Here is a 19,876-nt window from a genome sequence, read left to right on the forward strand (position 1 = left end):
CGTATTACACCAGTTTCCCGCTTCATATTATACCGCTCTGAATGCCACCCAATATTAAAAGCAAACATCACTACTGCTTCAGTGGAAGAGCACTGCTCAACACAGGACATTTGCATGTAGGGTTAGCCGTTGATACCGCCTGTTTTCATATGTTACAGTGGATGGAAAATGGTTGTCTTGGGGTACGTGGGGGAGCTGTACAACTACATGTGGTGGAGGGACTCAGAAGCGTGATCGACTCTGCGACGGGCCATATTTCGGAGGCGAAGCATGTCAAGAACCTATGGAGGAGTACAAACAGTGCAATGAAAAGAAGTGCCCTGGTAAGATTTCAAATTGTTAAAATGCTTATGGTCCTCTTGGCATGAGCATCTGACAAGAATGGCTGTGATCTTGTGTACCTTTTGAAGAATGTTGTTTCAGTTCTTGCATTATAAATCGTTAGGCGCCTCTCCGTGGGGTGCTAAAAGTCAACTCTTGCTTTATTTCCAACTCAACATAAACCTACATCCACAGAGGGTTAGCCACATGTCAGCACGTGACACCTCTAAATGATATTGTAGTTTCCATAGACTATTAGGAACTTCAAATATCATTACAATGCCAAAAGGTTAGGGGGTATATTTACTAAGATTTTGCATTACAAACGTGACATAAATCGACCTAAAGTCTTTTTTACCAATTAACTTTTTTAACAATTTAGCTGGAAATTCACTTGAAAGTGACGTAAAGCAGTGCCTAGCACTGCTGTGCATTACTTAGCACCAAGGAGGCATTTCATGGGTGGTGCATAGGCATTCCCATGCAACCACCCATAGTTTATGCCGCCAAACCCTATCCACAAAAAAAAATTAGACAAATAGGCGTTGTCAAGGAGAAATGCTTTTATTTCTCTGTTCTTTTCTGGCTTTGCATGTGTGCTGCACTCTACAGCACACAAATGAGGTGGGAACGTTTTAAAGTTAGTCTAATATTAGTCTTTTGTACTTGAAGGGTATCCTTCCAGTACACAACATATGCTAGACTCACTCAGACACCCTTGAACTCTGGTGCGAAGCTGTGTGCGTGGCTCATGGCAGCAAAGTTCTGCATCAGCACTAGGGAGAGGGCGGGGAGTGCCATATCTGTGTAAACATAGGGGCCTATTACCAACAACTAGCGATAATTATCGCTATGTTGGTTTAGCGGCGATATTTTTATCGCCGAGCTGCGGCAATTTTTATCGCTTACGAACCTTGCTATTATTAAGGTTTATCGCCTAAGCGATAAAAATCGGCCGAAATGCATGAATATCGCTGAAAAGTCAGCGATATTCATGCATTACCGAGCTAATGCTCTTAGCCATGTTATCCACCTCCCATTGGATAACATGGCTAAGAACTGCTCAGGGCAGGTGTTAGCTTTTGGAGGTATTCGCGCTTAGCGCGAATATCTCCAAAAGTTGGTAATAGGAGATAGCGATGTTAGCGACTGTTTCCAGTCGCTAACATCTTGGCACGCCCACTTTGCATGTCATTAGTGATAAATATCACTGACATGCAAAGCGGGGCCCAAGATGGTCGCTATCTCCTACCAGCTGTCGCTAACTGGTGTTAGCCACAGCTAGGTAATAGGGAGATAATTTTATCTCCGCTTTCTTGGCTTTTAAAGCCAAAAAAGCGGAGATAAACCCCCTTGATAATATGCCTCATAGTGCTCTCCTAGTCTCTTCTGGTCTCCTTGGTAAATCTGGGCCCAAGTGCACTAGCAGCGAAACGCTGTCAATAATATGGCATAACCCACATATGTCAGAGCCCAATTATAATTTTAACAGTGATGAAAAAATTCAAATATTTCTGCAATTTCCACTAAGTATTTGGGCACGCTGCATTCTATAGAGACGGCTGTAAGTGGAAAATGAAACTCATTGAAATCACAACATCACAAAATAAAATGATGGATGGGGTGTTGAAACTTTTCAAACACTCACCCCCAGTCCCAGATCTGGATTCAATCCATCGTTATTTTGCTTGCCAGTTTGACCCCGCCATATGTAAATCAGTTTTGACTGGGGGTGAGTGTTTGTAAAGTTTCAACACTCCGTCCATCATTTTATTTTATTTTGTGATGTTACTTGTGGCATTCACACCAACATGGTGCATGGAAAACAGCACCCTTACGTTGTAACCGTCACTAAGCTGTGACCAATATAGCTTCATTATTTATCACCAGTGCATCAAATTCTGTTACTCTTCTAAGAACATTAACAGTGGTTAATGTCCTCTTCTGAGTGTGTTAAATTCTGTTAATTGTCCTCCCCTCAATTATAGGTTCATGACAAAACAGTACATTATGAACTGAAAAAGGCAATTAACCGTTGCTGCGGTTAACACTGATCAGCTTGCACCCACTAACAGTATTAAGAGTTCTCTCTCCAGTCTCAGCGACTGATTGAAGGTTTGTTAGACGGAGTGAAGGCAGACAGGGTGGTGGAGGACTTCACGTCTGCCACCCTGCCTTAACTCCACATGCCACAATTTGAGTTTCTTCTGACCCACAGACATCTCTATACATTGGCAGGATCCGAGGTGAGAGCGGTTCTTATCAATGTAGGAAAAGTGTGTTAGATGGCTCCATCAAACATGGTGGCTGACTGTTAACCCCTCCGCTGCGGGGTGTTTTCCCCCGCTGTGCGGGGGGAGGGGGGCCGCGCGTGGCGCCGCTTGTGACAAGCTCGGCTCATCATGAGGCACAGTGCAGCTGCACTCATGATGAGCGGAGCTCGTCACAACCACACCCGTTTTTCGAACGTTCAGCACAGCGGGGTAATTATCCCCGCTTGCAATGTTCCAACGGCCGTGACGAGCTCAGCTCGTCATGAGTGCAGCTTCACTGTGCCTCATGACGAGCTGAGCTCGTCATTAGCAAAGAAGAGGTTAAACTTTTCAAAAGCTTTTTATTTGTTCAACAATAAACTCCCTATGATGTGGGTTACTGTCTCTCATTGCCAGCCAGGATATACCTGGCATTTTCAGACCGTAAAAAAGCCATCCGGCTGACAACTCTGAGTAGGGCAGATGGTTGGTTAGCTTACCTTTAACCGCCCCCTACTCTCTCAGGACATTGGAGGAAGGATGATGGTGACTGAATAAATTTTACTCAATCGGCGTAAACCTGGCGGTTCACCCACTCCTAAATTGAGTGTGCAGCGGTCAGTGTGGCAGAGAGAGTACTCCATCGCTGCTGCAACTGAGTACCCCCTCTGCTAAATTTCAACTCATCCCCTAAATCCCTATGGGGGACGATCAGGCTAGCCTTCCCCATCTGCTTCTGGTTCATTCTTCCTAAGGTCAGTGAGCTTAGAATGCAGACAAGCCACATTAGTCTTTTAATTTTTTTAAAATATTTTATTTATCAACATGAGGAAATATAGAAAGGAGAATAGACAGACACAAGACATAAAATCAACAGTATCATGACATATCTAATTTCAGAAAAAATAATTAATTTACAGGAAATTAATTGTGCAAGCAATTATCACAAGACAGAAGACCAGCTTAGATCTGCAGTAATATTTCTTAAATTTTAGAACAACAAACCCCAAATGTTCTTGAGTTTACATATTGAACGGGTCCCCCTCAGTTTAGCCAGCGCTAATTCCATATCATACATCTCTTTGACAAGCCACATTAGGTAACACCAGTATGCAAGCATTGATGGCTTAGCCAATGTCAGACAGATTCTTTTGTAGGGAGTTTGTAAATCTTTAGGAAACCACCACACACCTTTGGGAATTTTCACAGTGACCATGACATTTCTCAAAGTATAAGCACAACTATTTGATTGATTGACCATATCCAATATCCTGAGAAGAACCGTCAGTTCACAGGAAAGGGGGCATCAGCAGAAACATAGGACACAGTTGGTTCACAGCCTCTTCCACATAATCTGAATCCCCCACAAAAATTGCCCAAGGCACTACCGCAGGCTAGGGCATAACATCAACGCGCGTGTGTAAAACTCCACATATGAAATAAGCAGCAAGGGCTTCAGATCCCCTCCATGTTTGGCAGCACTGAGCCAGTTAAATGGTAAGTTTTATTTAACAATGTTTTCCACTTTTGCAGAGCCTCATGAAATCTGCTCTGAGGAAACCTTCAACTCCGTGGTCTGGAAAGAGACGCCTGCTGGAGAGGCTGCGGCTGTGCGGTGTCCACGGAACGCCACCGGTGAGAAGAGAGGGTCCTACCCCCCTGCGCCGGGTACAGCAAAGTGAGCCAATTGCAATAGGCATTGGTGGTACCATCAACGGAACGTACTAAATAGGGCATGTTTTGCATCCTGCCTTACATAACAAACCCATCCTCGCTATTAAGGTCTCTAGGCTGTGCAGCATCTCAGCTTACACTCCTTAAAAGATTCCAGATCCATTATTTACTCTTTTCTGTGCAATTTCTTTATTATTCTTAGTTCAAAATCAGGAAGAAAATACCTCTTTCATTCAATGTCATTCACCATTCTGGATCTTTTGTGGTCTTACCTGTTTTATAAGAACTCTAAATCTCCCTGCTTAATACCTCTCTGCTTGGCATCTCCCAGTCCCTCCACAGAAACCAAGACCCCCACACTTCCTTTGTCTAAAATACAATTTTAGAAAGTGTCCAAAGTGTCATCATTCACGTCAACATGGTTCCACAATCTGGTGCAAAATATCTAGAAACGTAGATGTAATTGCATAAGTGAAGTGAGGGGCAGGACTAGCCTTGGGCAAAATGTAAATTAGCCAACTTAATTTGCATAAATTCATATTACACTTGTTACGTGAACTTCCAGAAATTACCACCATTGCACCACTTCACGTAGTTATGCGCTGTTCGCTGTAAAGATGTACTGCAAAATGCAGAAGAAAACTTAATACAAGACATTGTTGTTCACAGTGTTTTTGTTTGTTGTTCCTTGCGTCACCATGCCAGAACGCCTTTCGCACTAAATTATAACGTGAAATGACAGGTTTGCATTTCATATAATTATGCATAATTTTGGTGAAGATTTGCATTATTACCCAGAAGGAAATTATGCAAATTTCGCAGACCCCTGCACAGGACATCCGCTCGTAATCACAAGAATTGTTGCATATTGTTATGGAAGATCATTGTTGTTAACTTGATTTTTGTCAGTCAGTGGTCAGGGTGATATCGCATGTATTCCTTACGGGAGACAGTTCTCTAGTCGCTGGGTCTGCATGTCAACGCCATGACCACCATTTTCCTGTTACCATTTTCTCGTCCCGTACCTGTAGGGTTGATCCTCAGGAGATGCACCTTGGATGATGAAGGAGAGGCTTACTGGGAAGCTCCCAGCTACATCAAATGTGTGTCCCTGGATTACAGGAACGTCCAGCAGATGGTAAGAGCAGAGATATCTCCCGGGGGTTTGATACCACTTTGTCAATGGAAACGCTCAATGTATATCTCTGCGTCCCCAGACTTCATTACAACTTCTGAAAATGTATAATTAAGCAAGACTAGCTTCAGGGCGTTGATGTGTTATTTTGTTCAGCAACTGCTTTTAATTACATAGACCACATGTGCATTTGATCCAGCACATATTGTCTATTTTAGTAATAGTTCTTTGAAACACTCTACATGTCATAAATTCTGGGTGCGGATGTCCGAAGGACGCTTATAGAGACAAGATCAGGTGAAAAGGGACTTTTTGCCTGAGATCACTCATGATAGTTTTAATTCCAGGTGAGATCCCCCAAGCAGAAGAAAGTGTGCTCAAGATGATTTGGCAATGAACATAAAGGAATCCCAGACTTATCGCTGGGATAAATGTGACAGAGTGACACCGCGATCTGCTCAAATATTTTATGATTACCATTCAAACCAAGTTCCTTTCCTGATAAGCGACCCACCCGTCCTAGGATTTTGAAACAACTAACTCAAGCTTGCATATCACAAATGTTGTATTTATTGGAACACATGAGGCAGTGCACCGTGTGGGCAATGCTAATGTCCCATCATTCTGTTTCAGACACGGGAACATCTCGCAAAGGCTCAAAGAGGGTTAATCGGGGAAGGCGTGTCGGAGGTAATCCAGAGCCTCGTGGAGATCTCCCAGGACGGCACCAGCTACAGCGGCGACCTGCTGTCCACTATAGAGGCCCTCAGGAACCTGACCGAGATCTTTCGCAGAGCCTACCACAGTCCCACCGCCCTGGATGTGCAGGTTGGTGTACTGGTCCAGTACAAGGTCATGCGTCAATATCAGTGCTAGTTTTGCAATGTGTTAGGACATCATCGTTTCTGTAAGGCGCCGCCTCTCTCCTAAAAGATGAGCCTGTGGCGTGGGGCCCTAATCACAGTATGGATAATGGGCTCAGAACCACTTGTTTGGATGTGAAAAACATCTATAACTGAAAGAGCTCCTTGTAACCTTGAACCCTGGTGTCACTGCACCTATTGCACCTCGGATAGCTATGCCACTGAAATAACCTGCTATCTAGGCTCGCATAGAAATTCTGAATTTTCCTTTCTGACAACATGTTGATTTTAACTAAAGGATATGCATAAAACTGACAGTAAAAAAAAATTGGGGCTAGTGATGGGACTCTGCACTACAGCAAAAAATATATCCAATGTCACACATTGCTTCTAGAGCTAGTCTCAGCAGCCACTTATCGCAGGAGAAGTGGCACACTGTGCATCTTATTTCCCAGTTAGTGGCAGTCCAAGCCGGGACTTCCAGCACTGAGGAAAGGCGATAACATGGCTTCCAATCTGCACTATTTCTGTCCCTCAGAGCTAGACCAGTGACACCGAAGGAACACAGGTACCTGATCTCTGGTGTCCAGTGCAGCTATCAATTGTACAGCTGGTGCCGGGGCACTGGGATCGGGCGGCCATTTTCCTTGCGTTTACAAGGGCCCATGGCACCTTTGCTGCGCTATTGGTCCAGTCCATGTTGTACAGGACATCCGATTGCATGCAATAGGACAGGCAAATTGAATCCATGGGCAAAGATACTTCTTCGAGAACTGCGAAGTTCCCCAACTGCATGGATGTACCTCTTCACCGCTCCCCCCATAAGTATAATGAACCAGTGCAGAAACAGAACATTGGAAAGGCTATATTTTGATTAGCCCCTGTTCAGTTGGTTGAAAGCAAATCACTTATTTTGCATGAAGGGCTCAGTGTTCATAGACACAGTAGATATGAGACTATGACATCCTCCACCCCCATCTACACCGCCTTCGAGTGAGATTGACCCCATCGCTATGGCCAGCTCATTCCGTTCTATGTGTTCTTGTGGCTTTTATTTATTTCATTTTTGGTGGTTGATAGATAGCTGGGCTGTCTTCAGGCAGCAGTGGCGCAATAACATACAGCATTATTATATTAGCAGGAGCTATCAAACGTATCGCTGTGCACTGAATATTAACGTCTGTGGGGTGTAGCTATGATGGAGTTAGAGGGGGAAGACGACATTGGCCCACTACACTATATAGTTCTTTTTAATAGTGTAAATATGTACTACTTGGGCCACCAGGCGAAAGTGGGATTTACTCAGAATTACATATTTTTGGTTAAATGCTGAAGCGGGGATTAAAACCCAGGTCTCCAATCACTAAATCACATTTTCACTCTTACTCCCCTATGACCACTGATTGGAAGTCACGCTACCGTGTGGAAGGCTTGGGCTCCTTTAGAGTTTAGATCTCATCTTCTAAAACTTTCCCACTTTAAGGGTTATACAACTGGGATTTTCCATCACCCCACATGCTCAAGCTGTCTATCAGATAGGAATGAAACAGGCAGGGCCTGCAGTGACCATCGATTATAAAACTTTGTCATCTTACTGGGGCCATTTGGTTGTAGGCGTGGTGTGGACTCCTCTGCTTTTAGGAAGCAGAGTCCAGTTAGAGATTTTTTGCTGTGATCACAACACCATCATGGCTGGGTTTTTTCATGGTGTGACGTCATAGCAGTGAATAACTAGACTAATCAAAAGTGAATTGAGTGGAGTGGTGTGGCTCACTGGTTAGAGGAGGCGGACCCGTAAGCAGAGAACGGCCCGTGACCAGGGTTCAATCCCCGACGCGGCAGGGTTGTGGACCAGGGTCAAACAGACTCGATAATTCTCACCTCGGTGCCTACTCTAACCAGGGAACACACTCGGCAACTCTGGGCATTAAGCTTGCCTCATCTCTACAACGGCCCCCCACAAACGCCGGGGATGCCTGGTTTCACCTTGGAGATACCCAGAAAGGGACCATCTCACAGGGAAAACCAGGACGGGTTCCCCAGTGGTCTTCAGCGGCAGGATACTTCTTGGAGTCACAGTGCGCTTTACAAGTACACCCACATTTTGATAATGGCAGTGTATGGGACCCATAAATGGCCTTTCTATCTTCAACTATGGACAGCATGTCAGGTTTAGCCTCTCTACCCCTGCATTTGATTTTCTTAGCTCAGATCTCCTGTCTGATGGAAATTGCACCATGTATAGAATTGGGCATCTCATCACTAACCTCTCTTTCTTCTGATCCACTGTAGTTTAAATGATGGTTGACTATGTCTGAGTGAACATTCTTCTTTCTCATTCTTTTAGAACTTTGTGCAGATCATCAGTAATTTGCTGTCGGAGGAAAACAGAGATAAATGGGAGGAAGCGCAGATGGTACGTACAATGCCCTTCAAATGAGTCGATCTAAGGCTCCTGGGGGTGGGGCGAGGCACACTACTGGATGCTTCTTTCAGCTTCTGCCTTGAGGTCTCGATCCTCTGCCTGCTGCTTGCAGAGAAGTATCATCCAATCCAGGCGGGAGCGCATCTTGGTAACCGGAGAACCAGGCTTGTAACAACATGAGGCCAGTTCCAAGGAGGTCTCAAGCTGGGGGGTCATGGTGTTGGGTCGCCCACCAAGAAAGGAAAAGTGTTGAGTGTGAGGGGGGAGAGTTCTGGCTGTACTGAAGGTCGCCTGATTCAGGGAAGACATTCTGCGAATAGCAGCTCTGATAAAAATAATTTAATACTTGGTTAGAAAAGAACCATGTTTTCCACAAATTTGTGCCCCCAGACACTACCATGCCTGCAGACCAGTATCGGTCTCCAGTTGATGTCCCAAGGAGCTTTCGTGATGCGAGCAGGAAACTATGCTCCATGGGACCTCAACTTAAGACCGATACTCTTTTAGAAGCTTTATACACTGGCTTCTTTCCCGTTTATCATAGCGGGCCTTGTTCCAGTTCACCTGTTATAGCTAGTGATTATTTAGATGTATTGCGACTCATAGATTCATATCGAAATTGCCACACACGTTTGAATCTTCACATTGGAGAAGACAAGTGTACTTTCGTTGATTCTTCTGCATACAGATATGAACTTAAGCCTTGAGCAACGACTAAAGACGTGCCGGCTGTTTATTTGCTACAACTACGTGTCAACATTTCTGGAAACTGATCCACCTATGATCAAGATTGTGTTATATTTATTGTCTCATCCACTGCTCATTCTGAAATTAAATACATTACTGACTGTTGATAGTCAGTTGGAACTATCTGTTGTTCGCATTTTTTATATCTCTGGAACTATCTTGGCATGTCCTTTGATGACCCTATGAAGTCATGAAGTCATGTGGGCACAGGCGAAATACATTCACAGGGCCGCAGAATCCTTAGGCGCCTTGATGTGTCCAGATTGGGGTACTTTATTCAAATGGGTCCAATTAGGTCCCATTTAAACATACTCAGTACAGTGATGTTCCTCATAATCATTCCTGATCCCTCTTTCAGTAGTAGACATGTTTCTTTTAATGTCACCTCACCAGTCCAAAATGCATGTAATTCTACTAATGAAAAGGTAGTAATCTTGGGGTCTTGACCTTCGAGCTAATGAATTCTTGGGGTCTACTCCCTTCTTAAATTGTCTAAGTGAATGGCTTCACTGGTGCTCATGGTAAATTGCTGATTGGTTATATAGAATACTCACGGTGAATGACTACAGTAAGTGGTCCTGGTGAATGGCTGCTTAAAATACAATCAATGGTTAATGTGAATGGCCATGGTGAATGGTTGTTGGGAACGATCAAGGTGATTGGATGTTGGGAATCTCTCATGGTGATTGGCTGTTGGGAATGCTCATGGTGAATGACTGTTTAACTACTCACGTTGAATGTCAGCCATATGATCATGGGAAAAGGATGTCTACAGCAGCTGCAATCAATGGTTGTAGTAAATGGCCACAACTCAATATATGCAGCCAGTGGCTCCAGTAAATTGTCACCGTGAATAGCTGCTTAAAATACTCATTGTGAATACCTTTAAAATTTGTAATTTTGAATGGCTGCTGTAACTGGCCATGTTGATTGGCTGCTGTAACTGGCCATGTTGATTGGCTGCTGTAAATGGCCATAGTGCATGGCTGCTTAAATTTGGTGAATGGCTGCTGTATGTTCATGGTAAATGGCTTCTTAAAGTACTCACAATTGTTTTTCAAATAGCCACAGTGAATGACTGCTTTACACAGTCCAAGCAAAGAGACACTCAATATGAACACACTCAACGGTTGATGCTGCAAAATGAGAACTGAAATTATGCTGATTTGTTCTTCTGCAGATGGGACCAAATGCTAAAGAACTCTTCCGCCTGGTCGAGGATTTTATTGACGTCATTGGATTTCGCATGAAGGATTTCAGGGACACATACCAAGTCACCGACAACCTGGGTATGTGGTACCTTCCAGTGGCTCTCATTATCAGCCACACACTGCCTCTCATCTGGGATGTACACTTTGGATTGCCTTGATTCATGCTTGAGCCTCTGCAGTTTGAATCACTGTAATCTCTAGGGTGCTGTACCAGCTTCTAAACGAAGGGGGTGCCTAGTCAGAATAGAGAAAATGTCAGTTCTCAGTTGCAGCCAGGGTTGCACTGGGGCAGAAAAGAGGCCAAGGCACTGATATAAAAGTGGCTCCCATTAATGAATTAGATAGCTAAAAAAGTGGCCCATGTTTGGAAACTGTGGCAGATTTGAACTTGTAAGGACACGCTGTACAAGTGCTTCGCAAGTTATGGACATCTGCTTGGATTGGAGCTTGCTGCAGGCAATGTTGTTTTAAATCCTGGGAAATAAACAGTAAAACTGGTCCAGCAGACCATACAACAGGCCCACAAACTGACTTGTCAGAGTACCTGTTGGGCACTGCCTGATTGCAACATAAGCCAGCCTACCCTGGTTGCACGAGGGTGGGATTTATGTATCAAGGATGTAATCTTTCTTTGTTAAATTATTGCATATTTCACGGACTATGCCAATTTGCATTAGCTTCAGGATGTTTAAGCCTGGACAACCAATGGGATAGTTGGTAATATGGGATCAGTTTGCAAAATAATACGTTCTGGGCTATAAGTTTTCCTCAGAAGTCAGCAGTTGACACCACTGACTACTGGTGCCTCAAATACCAAGGCTGAATACTCTTGATTTAACCTCATGCCTCTTTAATCTACCACCGGATACTCCCTGCCCCTTTATCAGTCTTGCTGGTTCCTGGTTTCTCCCTTTACCTTTCCGTCTTTCTCTTTCCACTTGTTTCCCCTTTGTGTGCTTTTCCTTCTCTTGCTCTGGTTCACAATCTGATGAGGATAGGATGACCAGGCATTCCAGATTTTACAGGCAGGGCCGGACTGGCCATAGTGGGCACCAGGCGTTTCCCCGGTAGGCCGCTAGGGTGGGGGCGATTTTGGGCCCCTGGGGGCCGATTTTGTTACCGGAGGTCGGCAATATCGGCCCCGGTAATAAAATCGGCCGAAAACGGCCCTCGCAAACTACTCGGCTGCACTCCCCCTCACCCCAGGGGGAGGCAGCTGAGCAGTTTGCCAGGGCCTGTTTCTGCACCCAGTCAGCCCTGTTTACAGGACAGGCCCTGTTTTTCACCAGTTGTCCCAGCAGATTCCAAAACATTTAGCAAATGCCCCGGTTTTCAAAGATGGTCGGCTCAAAACAGAGGGTGGCACATTTGAATGTGCTTCAAGACAGAACTATTTAGCAGCTCTTGTCAGGAAGCAGTTAGAACACATGATTCTGGATTTTTAAATTTGCATATATTTATTTGCATAGTGCTTCGTTGTTCGTGTTTCCATGTTGAAGAGGGCTGCCATTTAAGGCATGCTGCGCCTCTCGCTTAATGCAAAATTCTAGTCCTCCTTCTGTTTTTGTATATTTTTTGTGTTTTTTATTGATCAAAGTCTGGTCACCCCAGATGGGGATGGTCTCCAAAAATGAGTGCTTTTGGCCTCACCTGCAACCACCGGCTTAAATGATGTACTGTATGGTATAAAGTACATAAATTCTAATAATATTGCAAAAGACGCCAAGGAGGTCCGTAAAGCTCATAGAGGATAGAGGCTGAAAGTGACCTGCAGTATGCTTTTAACATACTACAGAGGGTATTGCTAGTAATACATGGTGACAACATCACCCTTCCCACAAATCTCTTAAGTCCTTGGTGTGTTCCTTCTTCATATGAAAAGAATACTAGGTTTGTAGACTTGAAGAACAAAAGCAGAATCTGTAGTGAGTAATTAAACACACCAAAAATCAGTTAGTAATTTTTTGGAGAACATTTTTAGAATCAATTTAATGTATATCCGATTGAAGAATGCTACAGCTGAGAATATTTAGAAGCATGCTGAGCGATCCTATATTTCCTGTACTGACTTTTAGCGTATAAAATAAACATTTTATACGCTAAGTTTATTGTTCATTTTAGAAAAACAGATCAGAAGAACGAAAAGCCAGTCCTTGTTTCACTCTTACAAGTGCCTGTGTTGATATAGTGGGCCAGGTTGATAAATATGATTTAAGGTTAACATCAGCACGGGACATTATTGCTCTACTGAGAAAATGAAAAGAAAATGAAATGAAAGAAACGAAAAGCTTCCTTCAGCTCCCGGTACCCGGTGGAGATTGCTTGTGCCAAGCGAAGCTCTTTGAGCACTGAGAGAGCCTGGCAGCTCAACTACAGCCTTGAGACCAAGGGCGGTTATAAGGAGACATTAAAAGAAAATTGAAACAAATAAAATAAGTCCTGATCACATATTTTGCAAATGGAGTTGATGTCGCCAAACATTCCACATGGGAGTTTTTGCATGTCTTAAAACCGGTGCAATCCCTTTATCAAGCTCAGAACTCTTGCTCTCATGTGGAAAGTCTTATTGCCTAGAGCGCTTAACGCAGTTTCACTCACTTTCCTTGGAATTAGTTGGAAAAAATCTGTTTCAAACGGAATCTGGCTCTGCACTAGGCCCATGCCAGACACATATTCTTTATTTAGCCCCCAGATTCATTATTGTCATGTTTTGTTTATTATGGAATCGCTATTAAAGACTCGCAAAACAGGATTCATGTAGAAATCGCAATATTTATTGCGATTCCTACAGCTTCCTTATTTGTGATTCGCTAATTGTTAATCGCAAATAAGGAATGACTCCCCATTCATTCCTATGGGCCTTTAGGAGTCATTCCTTATTTGCGATTAGCACATAGCGAATCGCAAATAAGGAAACGATTTCAAGGGTGCCAGGGTGTCCAAAGGACACCCTGTAACACCCTTGAAATGGTAATGTACACTGGTGTTGTGCACACACATGTCCAAAGGACATGTGTGTGTATAACATATAACTTATAAAAATGCACTAAAGTGCATTTTTCTAAGTTTTCGCTATTTACCACGTAGTTAGACTTCGAGGTAAATACCGGCCCCAGATTGCGAATTCGCAATTTTTAAATGGTTCATGAATTGCATTTACGGAATCTCAAATTGAGATTCCTTAAATGCAATTTAGCGATTTCTATAATTGCGATATTTGCATTTGGGATGATGAATCCCAAATGCAAAAATAGCGCACGCAAAGGGCCAGATTCTCAGAACCTGGCCCTTTGCGAGCCGAATTTCCTTTGATGAATCTGGCTGTAGGTCCATAAAGAAGTAGCTCTTACTCTTGTGTGTGTCTGCAACTCCTCCTTGGCTTCGGCTCCAGTTCCTACAAGCTGGAACTGGCACAACAAATTCTGCTTTTGAACAAGCCTTTTGCCGACTAATTTTAGACCTATAGATCTTCTACCATTGCCTGTTAAAATAATAGAAAAAAAGGTCATCCTATGTGTCTTATTGAGTTAAACATTCTTCTTGACTCTACTCAAGCAGGTTTTGAACCTTACTTTGAAAAGCTTTACTTTGAGTCTGCTATACCACCTGTCTTAGACGCACTTTGAGAAATACAGGCTAGTGCAGGTCCGCATTGATTTGATCGGACCCGAGGGCTGCTTCGATACAGTGTCTCATCATACTCTTTTACATCGATTGGCCTTGGGCAGCATTCAAAGGTTGGTTATTGACTTCTAGACCCCCAGCCATTCAATGCTCCTGCTTTTGCCCAACTTCTCAACCTCTAAAATGTGGTGTCTTGTAGAGCTCATCCTTGACCCCTACACAATTCAGTCTTTGTCTTTACCTTGACAGAGTTTATTCTATTTTTCGGTTCTCGATTGGTATATTACCCCGATGATGCACAGATTATTAGCTCCATCACTGAGGAGACTCGATTTGTGGCAGCGAGTTCTAAGTGCCGCATTTCTAAGGATGCTTTGTGGATGTTGGCCAAGTCTCTAAAAGCGAAAGGAGAAAAACAGAGGTGTTGATATTTGGGATCTCCTCATAGCCTTGTTCACGGCCTGCTGAGCTTGGATACCCTCTTAACCAAGTTGACTAGTCCAAAAGCCTTCAGGTGACTATCGGGAGCTAGTTATCCTTTTGGATTCTAATATACGAAGTCAGCGCTGCCTGCTTTATTACCTACTTTTATTTGTAAGATTGTTCCTTTCCTGCTTTTGGACCAAATTAGGAAGAATTCCAGACAGTAATTATGTCTCGATGGGAGTACTATGATTCTTTATACTTGGGACTCTTACGTGTACGAATACACGCTCACAAATATTCAAGTTATTCAGAACAGTACTACTTGACCATTCTTTTATGTATATTTTGATGGAAGCCATTGCTACCCATTTAAGTGACTTACATTGACTTCCAGTGCAAAGAAGATTTATCGTCAAAACACTCTCAGGTACCTGCATCAATATTGCATTTTGCGATTCCTTAATTGCGAAAAATAAGGAATCGCAATTAAGGAATTGCAAAATGCAATGCATCAAGAAATTGCTAAAAAAATTGCGATTTCTTAATATTCCTTAATTGTGACTCGCAATTTGAGAGTCGCAATTAAGGAATACCTCCCCATTCATTTCTATGGGCCTAGAGGCCCATAGGAATGAATGGGAAGACATTCTCAATTTGCGATTAGCAATTAGCGAATCGCAAATTGAGAATGCGATTTCAAGGATGCAGGGATGTCCAAAGGACACCCTGTTGCACCCCTGAAATCAATCTGTGCACATATTTTGTGCACACACATGCCCTTAGGGCATGTGTGTGCACAACATGAAACTTTGAAAAATGCACAAAAGTGCATTTTTCAAAGTTTTCGCAAATTACCAGGAGGTTCAACCTCATGGTAATTTGCTCCCCCTAATTGCGAAATCGCAATTTTTTAAAGTTTCATGCATTGCGTTTAAGGAATCGCAAAACGCGATTCCTTAAATGCAATCGCAATTTGAGAATTTGCAAATATTTGCGAATTCTCAAATTGCGAGGGTCTTCACCCTTCATGCATACCAAAAAGCAGATTTTGCAATCGCAAACGGCTGATTTTTTGCGATTCGCACCGTTGGCGATCGCAAAGTCCTTTGATGCATGTGCCTGTCTGTATTTATCACAAGGGTTGTTCCAGGTAAGGTTCTAAGGCTATCAAGACATGCCTTGCTGTTCTTCTTGGACCCTCCACTCTTCTGAGTCACTGCCCACTGTCCCCAGGATTAATAAAAGGCCAAACTGGAGGAAGATCTTTCTTCTAATGCTCCACTGAATTTTGGAATAAACTCCCTGTTAATATAAGAGGTGAATTGAATTATTTGGTCTTCACAAAGAAAATAAATTGTGATTATTTGGCTAATTTTGTAATAAGACTTTGATTTTCTTAGCAGCGCCAGGACAAAGATAAATGGGTATCTGTTGTGCTTTATGAGTATTTTTCATCGTAATCATCCATAATTATGCTCTGTGACCCGCCTTTCACCGTGGCTGTTGGCTCTGACAGGAGACATTATTATGCCACAACTCAACTGTAATAACGTATTACAGTTGAGCAGTTGTGCCATTTTCTTATTACAGGTGACAACTAGAGATGTCAAATCTCGACTATAATAAAGAAATTAGAAACGGTTCAACTATCCGCCTAAAGGTTAATTAAGCGAAGTAACTCATGTTCCAGTGGATGTAGGCGCTGCCATCCCCCAGTAGGTCGAGTATCCTAACCTTCTACTTGTTCACAGCACAACGTTTGTTCCCCCACCTGGCAGTAGGGAGCACAAAATTAATTAAGGCAGTGCAAGCGGTTTGCAGAAAAGAGCTTGACATTCATAGCGGTACCCCCTTTTCCACTCCATTTTACTAACTACCTACAGAAGAAGGCTTCCAAAGGAGATTGCAGGTGGCAACTGTTGACCTTTTCTCCAACCTTTGCATTGTTGTGTATTAGGCCAGGGTGAAATTTTAATACAGTGGCAAAATTCACGAAATTTCCCATTATGGACTTTGCAGTAAATGTTTTTACCCAAACACACACCTCTCATAAAAAAAAAGTCTCAGGAGATAACTTGGGAGACTCATTAGCATAGAAAATGTCTCACTGAGAGACATCTTCTGCTCGGACCAGTCACCTATATTGTGCAAGACTTTTTTACACGTGGCACATGATTGGATAAAACAAGTGACGCAAGATACCGGCAAACCACATTTCACTAGGAAAACATATGTTTCTGAAATGTTCATGGAAATTGATCAAATATCACACAAAAAATGATTTGAGATTTTGCACACCCCTCTGTATGTCCCACCAAGCATGCAGCATCTTTGACTTTTGAAAATGCACAACCTTCCTATTAGTAGCCTTTTTGAAAGAGTTCTTGTAGTGGTGTTTGATTAATGGTTTTTAATTGCAAACTATGACATAAAATCAAAGCAGGTGTCTATACATGGGCTTGATAGACAGACTTATTCCAGTCGAAGCACCAGGGCCCTGAAATGACCTACCCACTAGCATCAAATTACTCGATTTCCTGACCCGTGCTAGGAAATAAATTACCACCAAATTCTAGGCCTATCGGGTCCCTCCACAGATGCTCCTTGTCTCCATTGACCCAAGTCTTGAGGTTAATGGGCGGAAAGGTTGGTCTTAGAAATGCCTACCGCTCTTCTCTGATGGAATAGTAGCTCAGCTGTCCTATCCTACGTTGATAGTGATACTAGGTTGACTCGATGTTTTCAGGTGAAGCGCGGTGTTGTTGGTGATCACATGACTAATGCCCTTGTTCGTTATGATTTGTTCTTGAAGTTCTGAGCATTCACAAGCGACCAGCCAATGCGGCCACAGACATCAGCTTTCCCATGAAGGGCTGGAGAGGCATGGCAGACTGGGCCAGGAACTCGGAGGACAAAGTCACCGTCTCCAAGAGCATTCTTTCATCGGGGCTGACAGGTAAGCGAGGATGCGGTCTCCAGCGCAGCAGTAGCATGGGTAGTCACCACTGACATTGGGTCATTTCTTCAAAAGCGCAATCATTGTTACCTTCCCATTTATTTCCAGTTGGAATTTTCTTGCTCCACGATTTGGTTAGTTCTCTCTTTAGTGATGGATCATTGGTTGGTTTGAATGACTGATTCTGCTGTCTTTTTGCTTGACTTCTGGTATTTGTAGGGAATGATCATTGACAACAGAAGTGGTATTGAAGGTGTAGAGTCTTCATGGAAAGGTCGGGGGCATTTTATTTTGCTTTCGAAGGAGATTGTGTTAAAAAGTACCAGTGTGGGGGCCTCCCAGCTATCCAGCTGAGAATATTAGCACACGCAGACACAGGGCAAGTATCAGGCTACCTCTTACATCTCGCGACCACCATATACCAGAGCTGGTTAAATCACCACCTTCAAGTATTCCAGAACCATGACACCAGCGCAGCCCTTGGCTGACCCAGACGGATGCACAGCTCAGTCGCTATTCAGCTTCTCAAGAAGGGGCTGCAGTCCTTTCAACCACTTCCGCCTCACACAGAGATCCCTATATAGATGTACCCTAACTGTACCAAAAGATCAGCCACTGGACCCCTCATCAGGACCCCCACCTCCTGCCTGCTTGGTTTGGAGTCCAAGCCTCTCCAAGGCTCACCCCGAACCTCTCTCCCAGAGAACACAGTGGCAAACACTAATCACCAAAAATCCCACAAATCCCAGTGGACTAATTTCCCCTCAACTGCATACTAACTCTGCTCTTCTCCGCCTGCTTCTCAGTGGCTTGATGGCGCTTTTATAACCAAAACACTAATCAAAGTCTGGGCTTCCTGGTCCCAAGAACGTTTCTAAGGGTTTTCCTTTTGGGACCCACAGAGCCAAGCTACCCCAGAGACCATTAATTGATAACAACAACTGTTACAACAAGACAAAATTGAATACACTATGGGCCATCGCCACCATAGAAGCTCGGCCCTTGAAGTAGGGCTGACAGCCTCCGGTTTGCTGCACTGAATGTGATTGGGGAACTAGATTAAATGGACACTGTAGTTAACAGAAATTGGATAAACTTGCCCTTAATATCTTCGGTCGAAACAATATGAAATGTTTGCTGTACTTGAGCACTATAAAACAATTAAGGGTTGTATGACAGAGGCAAGCATGGCTAAACCACGCGCGACACTACAACACTGCCCGAACAACAAATGCGTCTTAACAACGCATGCCTTTACCATGCAATTTCATAGTAAAGACATGACTGGTGAAGAAATATGTGTGGTTAAGATCACACCCCTGCTTCCCTGCTCTGAGCCCTAAAAACAACCCGACCCCCCCTCCCCTGAGCCCTAAACACAATGCCACCACCTGAGCCCTAAAAACAAACCTGAACCCTAGAAACAACCCCAAGCCCTAAAAACAACCCCGATCCTCCCTGAGCCCCAAAAGCAATCCTGACTTTCCTGAGCCCTAAAAACAATCGACCCACACCCTAAGCCCTGAAAACAACCCCAAGCCTTAAAAGCTAAGCCCCATCCCTTAAACCTACCTCCCAAAACTCAGCCACAGCCCCACTTACCAGACTACGTCCCGGAGCTCCCTCTCCCATTCCTTCCTCTTCCTGTGCCCGCCCACCCGCGCCTATAGACTGCGCACTGCCTTAACCACGCACATGCGTGGCTAAGGTACATGCGTGGTTAAGGCAAGTGTGGCTCCACTTGCGAAGAAACGGCACGCGTGGCTCAGCCCGCATTGTAAAGGCCGTTTCCCATAATTATTAGCTTATCATTTAACAGACTCCCGAAGACTCCTCAATGCAATATTATCAAAGGCACAATCTGGTTTTGTTATGGTATGCTCTCCAGCCACAAGTATATACTCAGAATCACTTTCTAAGCAAAACATGGAATAGGGAGAGAAAACAATTCATTGGCTGATTGGCGCCAGTGTATCTTCTCTCCTGTCAACACCTTAGCACCAGGGAACCGCCCATTAACCTCACAGGCACGTGCACGCTGCATCAAGGTCACCGGAGATGCTTCCTGCTGACGTAGGGCGTCATGACGCCTTGTGATCCTTCACTCCTCAAACCACCAATCCATCCATCGGTGCGTACACTAATGCTTCCCAAGCATGACTAAGCATGATTTTGCAAAATCAATGTGTTTTTATGGATCAAGAGGCCACAGTTATTTATGCAAATTAAGGAAAAAAATAAA

At 43.7% G+C, this 19,876-nt stretch overlaps 1 protein-coding gene across 1 annotated transcript in view; it reads left to right on the top strand.

Moving 5' to 3' along the window:
• Positions 1-19,876, top strand: part of ADGRB1 (adhesion G protein-coupled receptor B1) — a 473,955-nt gene that overhangs the window by 254,339 nt on the left and 199,740 nt on the right. Inside the window, exons 7-13 of the mRNA XM_086966285.1 lie at positions 159-323; positions 4,107-4,208; positions 5,279-5,385; positions 6,016-6,210; positions 8,593-8,661; positions 10,598-10,706; positions 17,491-17,634. Coding sequence (XP_086822411.1) covers positions 159-323; positions 4,107-4,208; positions 5,279-5,385; positions 6,016-6,210; positions 8,593-8,661; positions 10,598-10,706; positions 17,491-17,634 — 891 coding nt within the window. The remainder of the gene's footprint in view (positions 1-158; positions 324-4,106; positions 4,209-5,278; positions 5,386-6,015; positions 6,211-8,592; positions 8,662-10,597; positions 10,707-17,490; positions 17,635-19,876) is intronic.

Source organism: Lissotriton vulgaris, chromosome 4_1 (genome assembly GCF_964263255.1).
Source record: "Lissotriton vulgaris chromosome 4_1, aLisVul1.2, whole genome shotgun sequence".
In the NCBI taxonomy this organism is placed as follows: Eukaryota; Metazoa; Chordata; class Amphibia; order Caudata; family Salamandridae; genus Lissotriton; species Lissotriton vulgaris.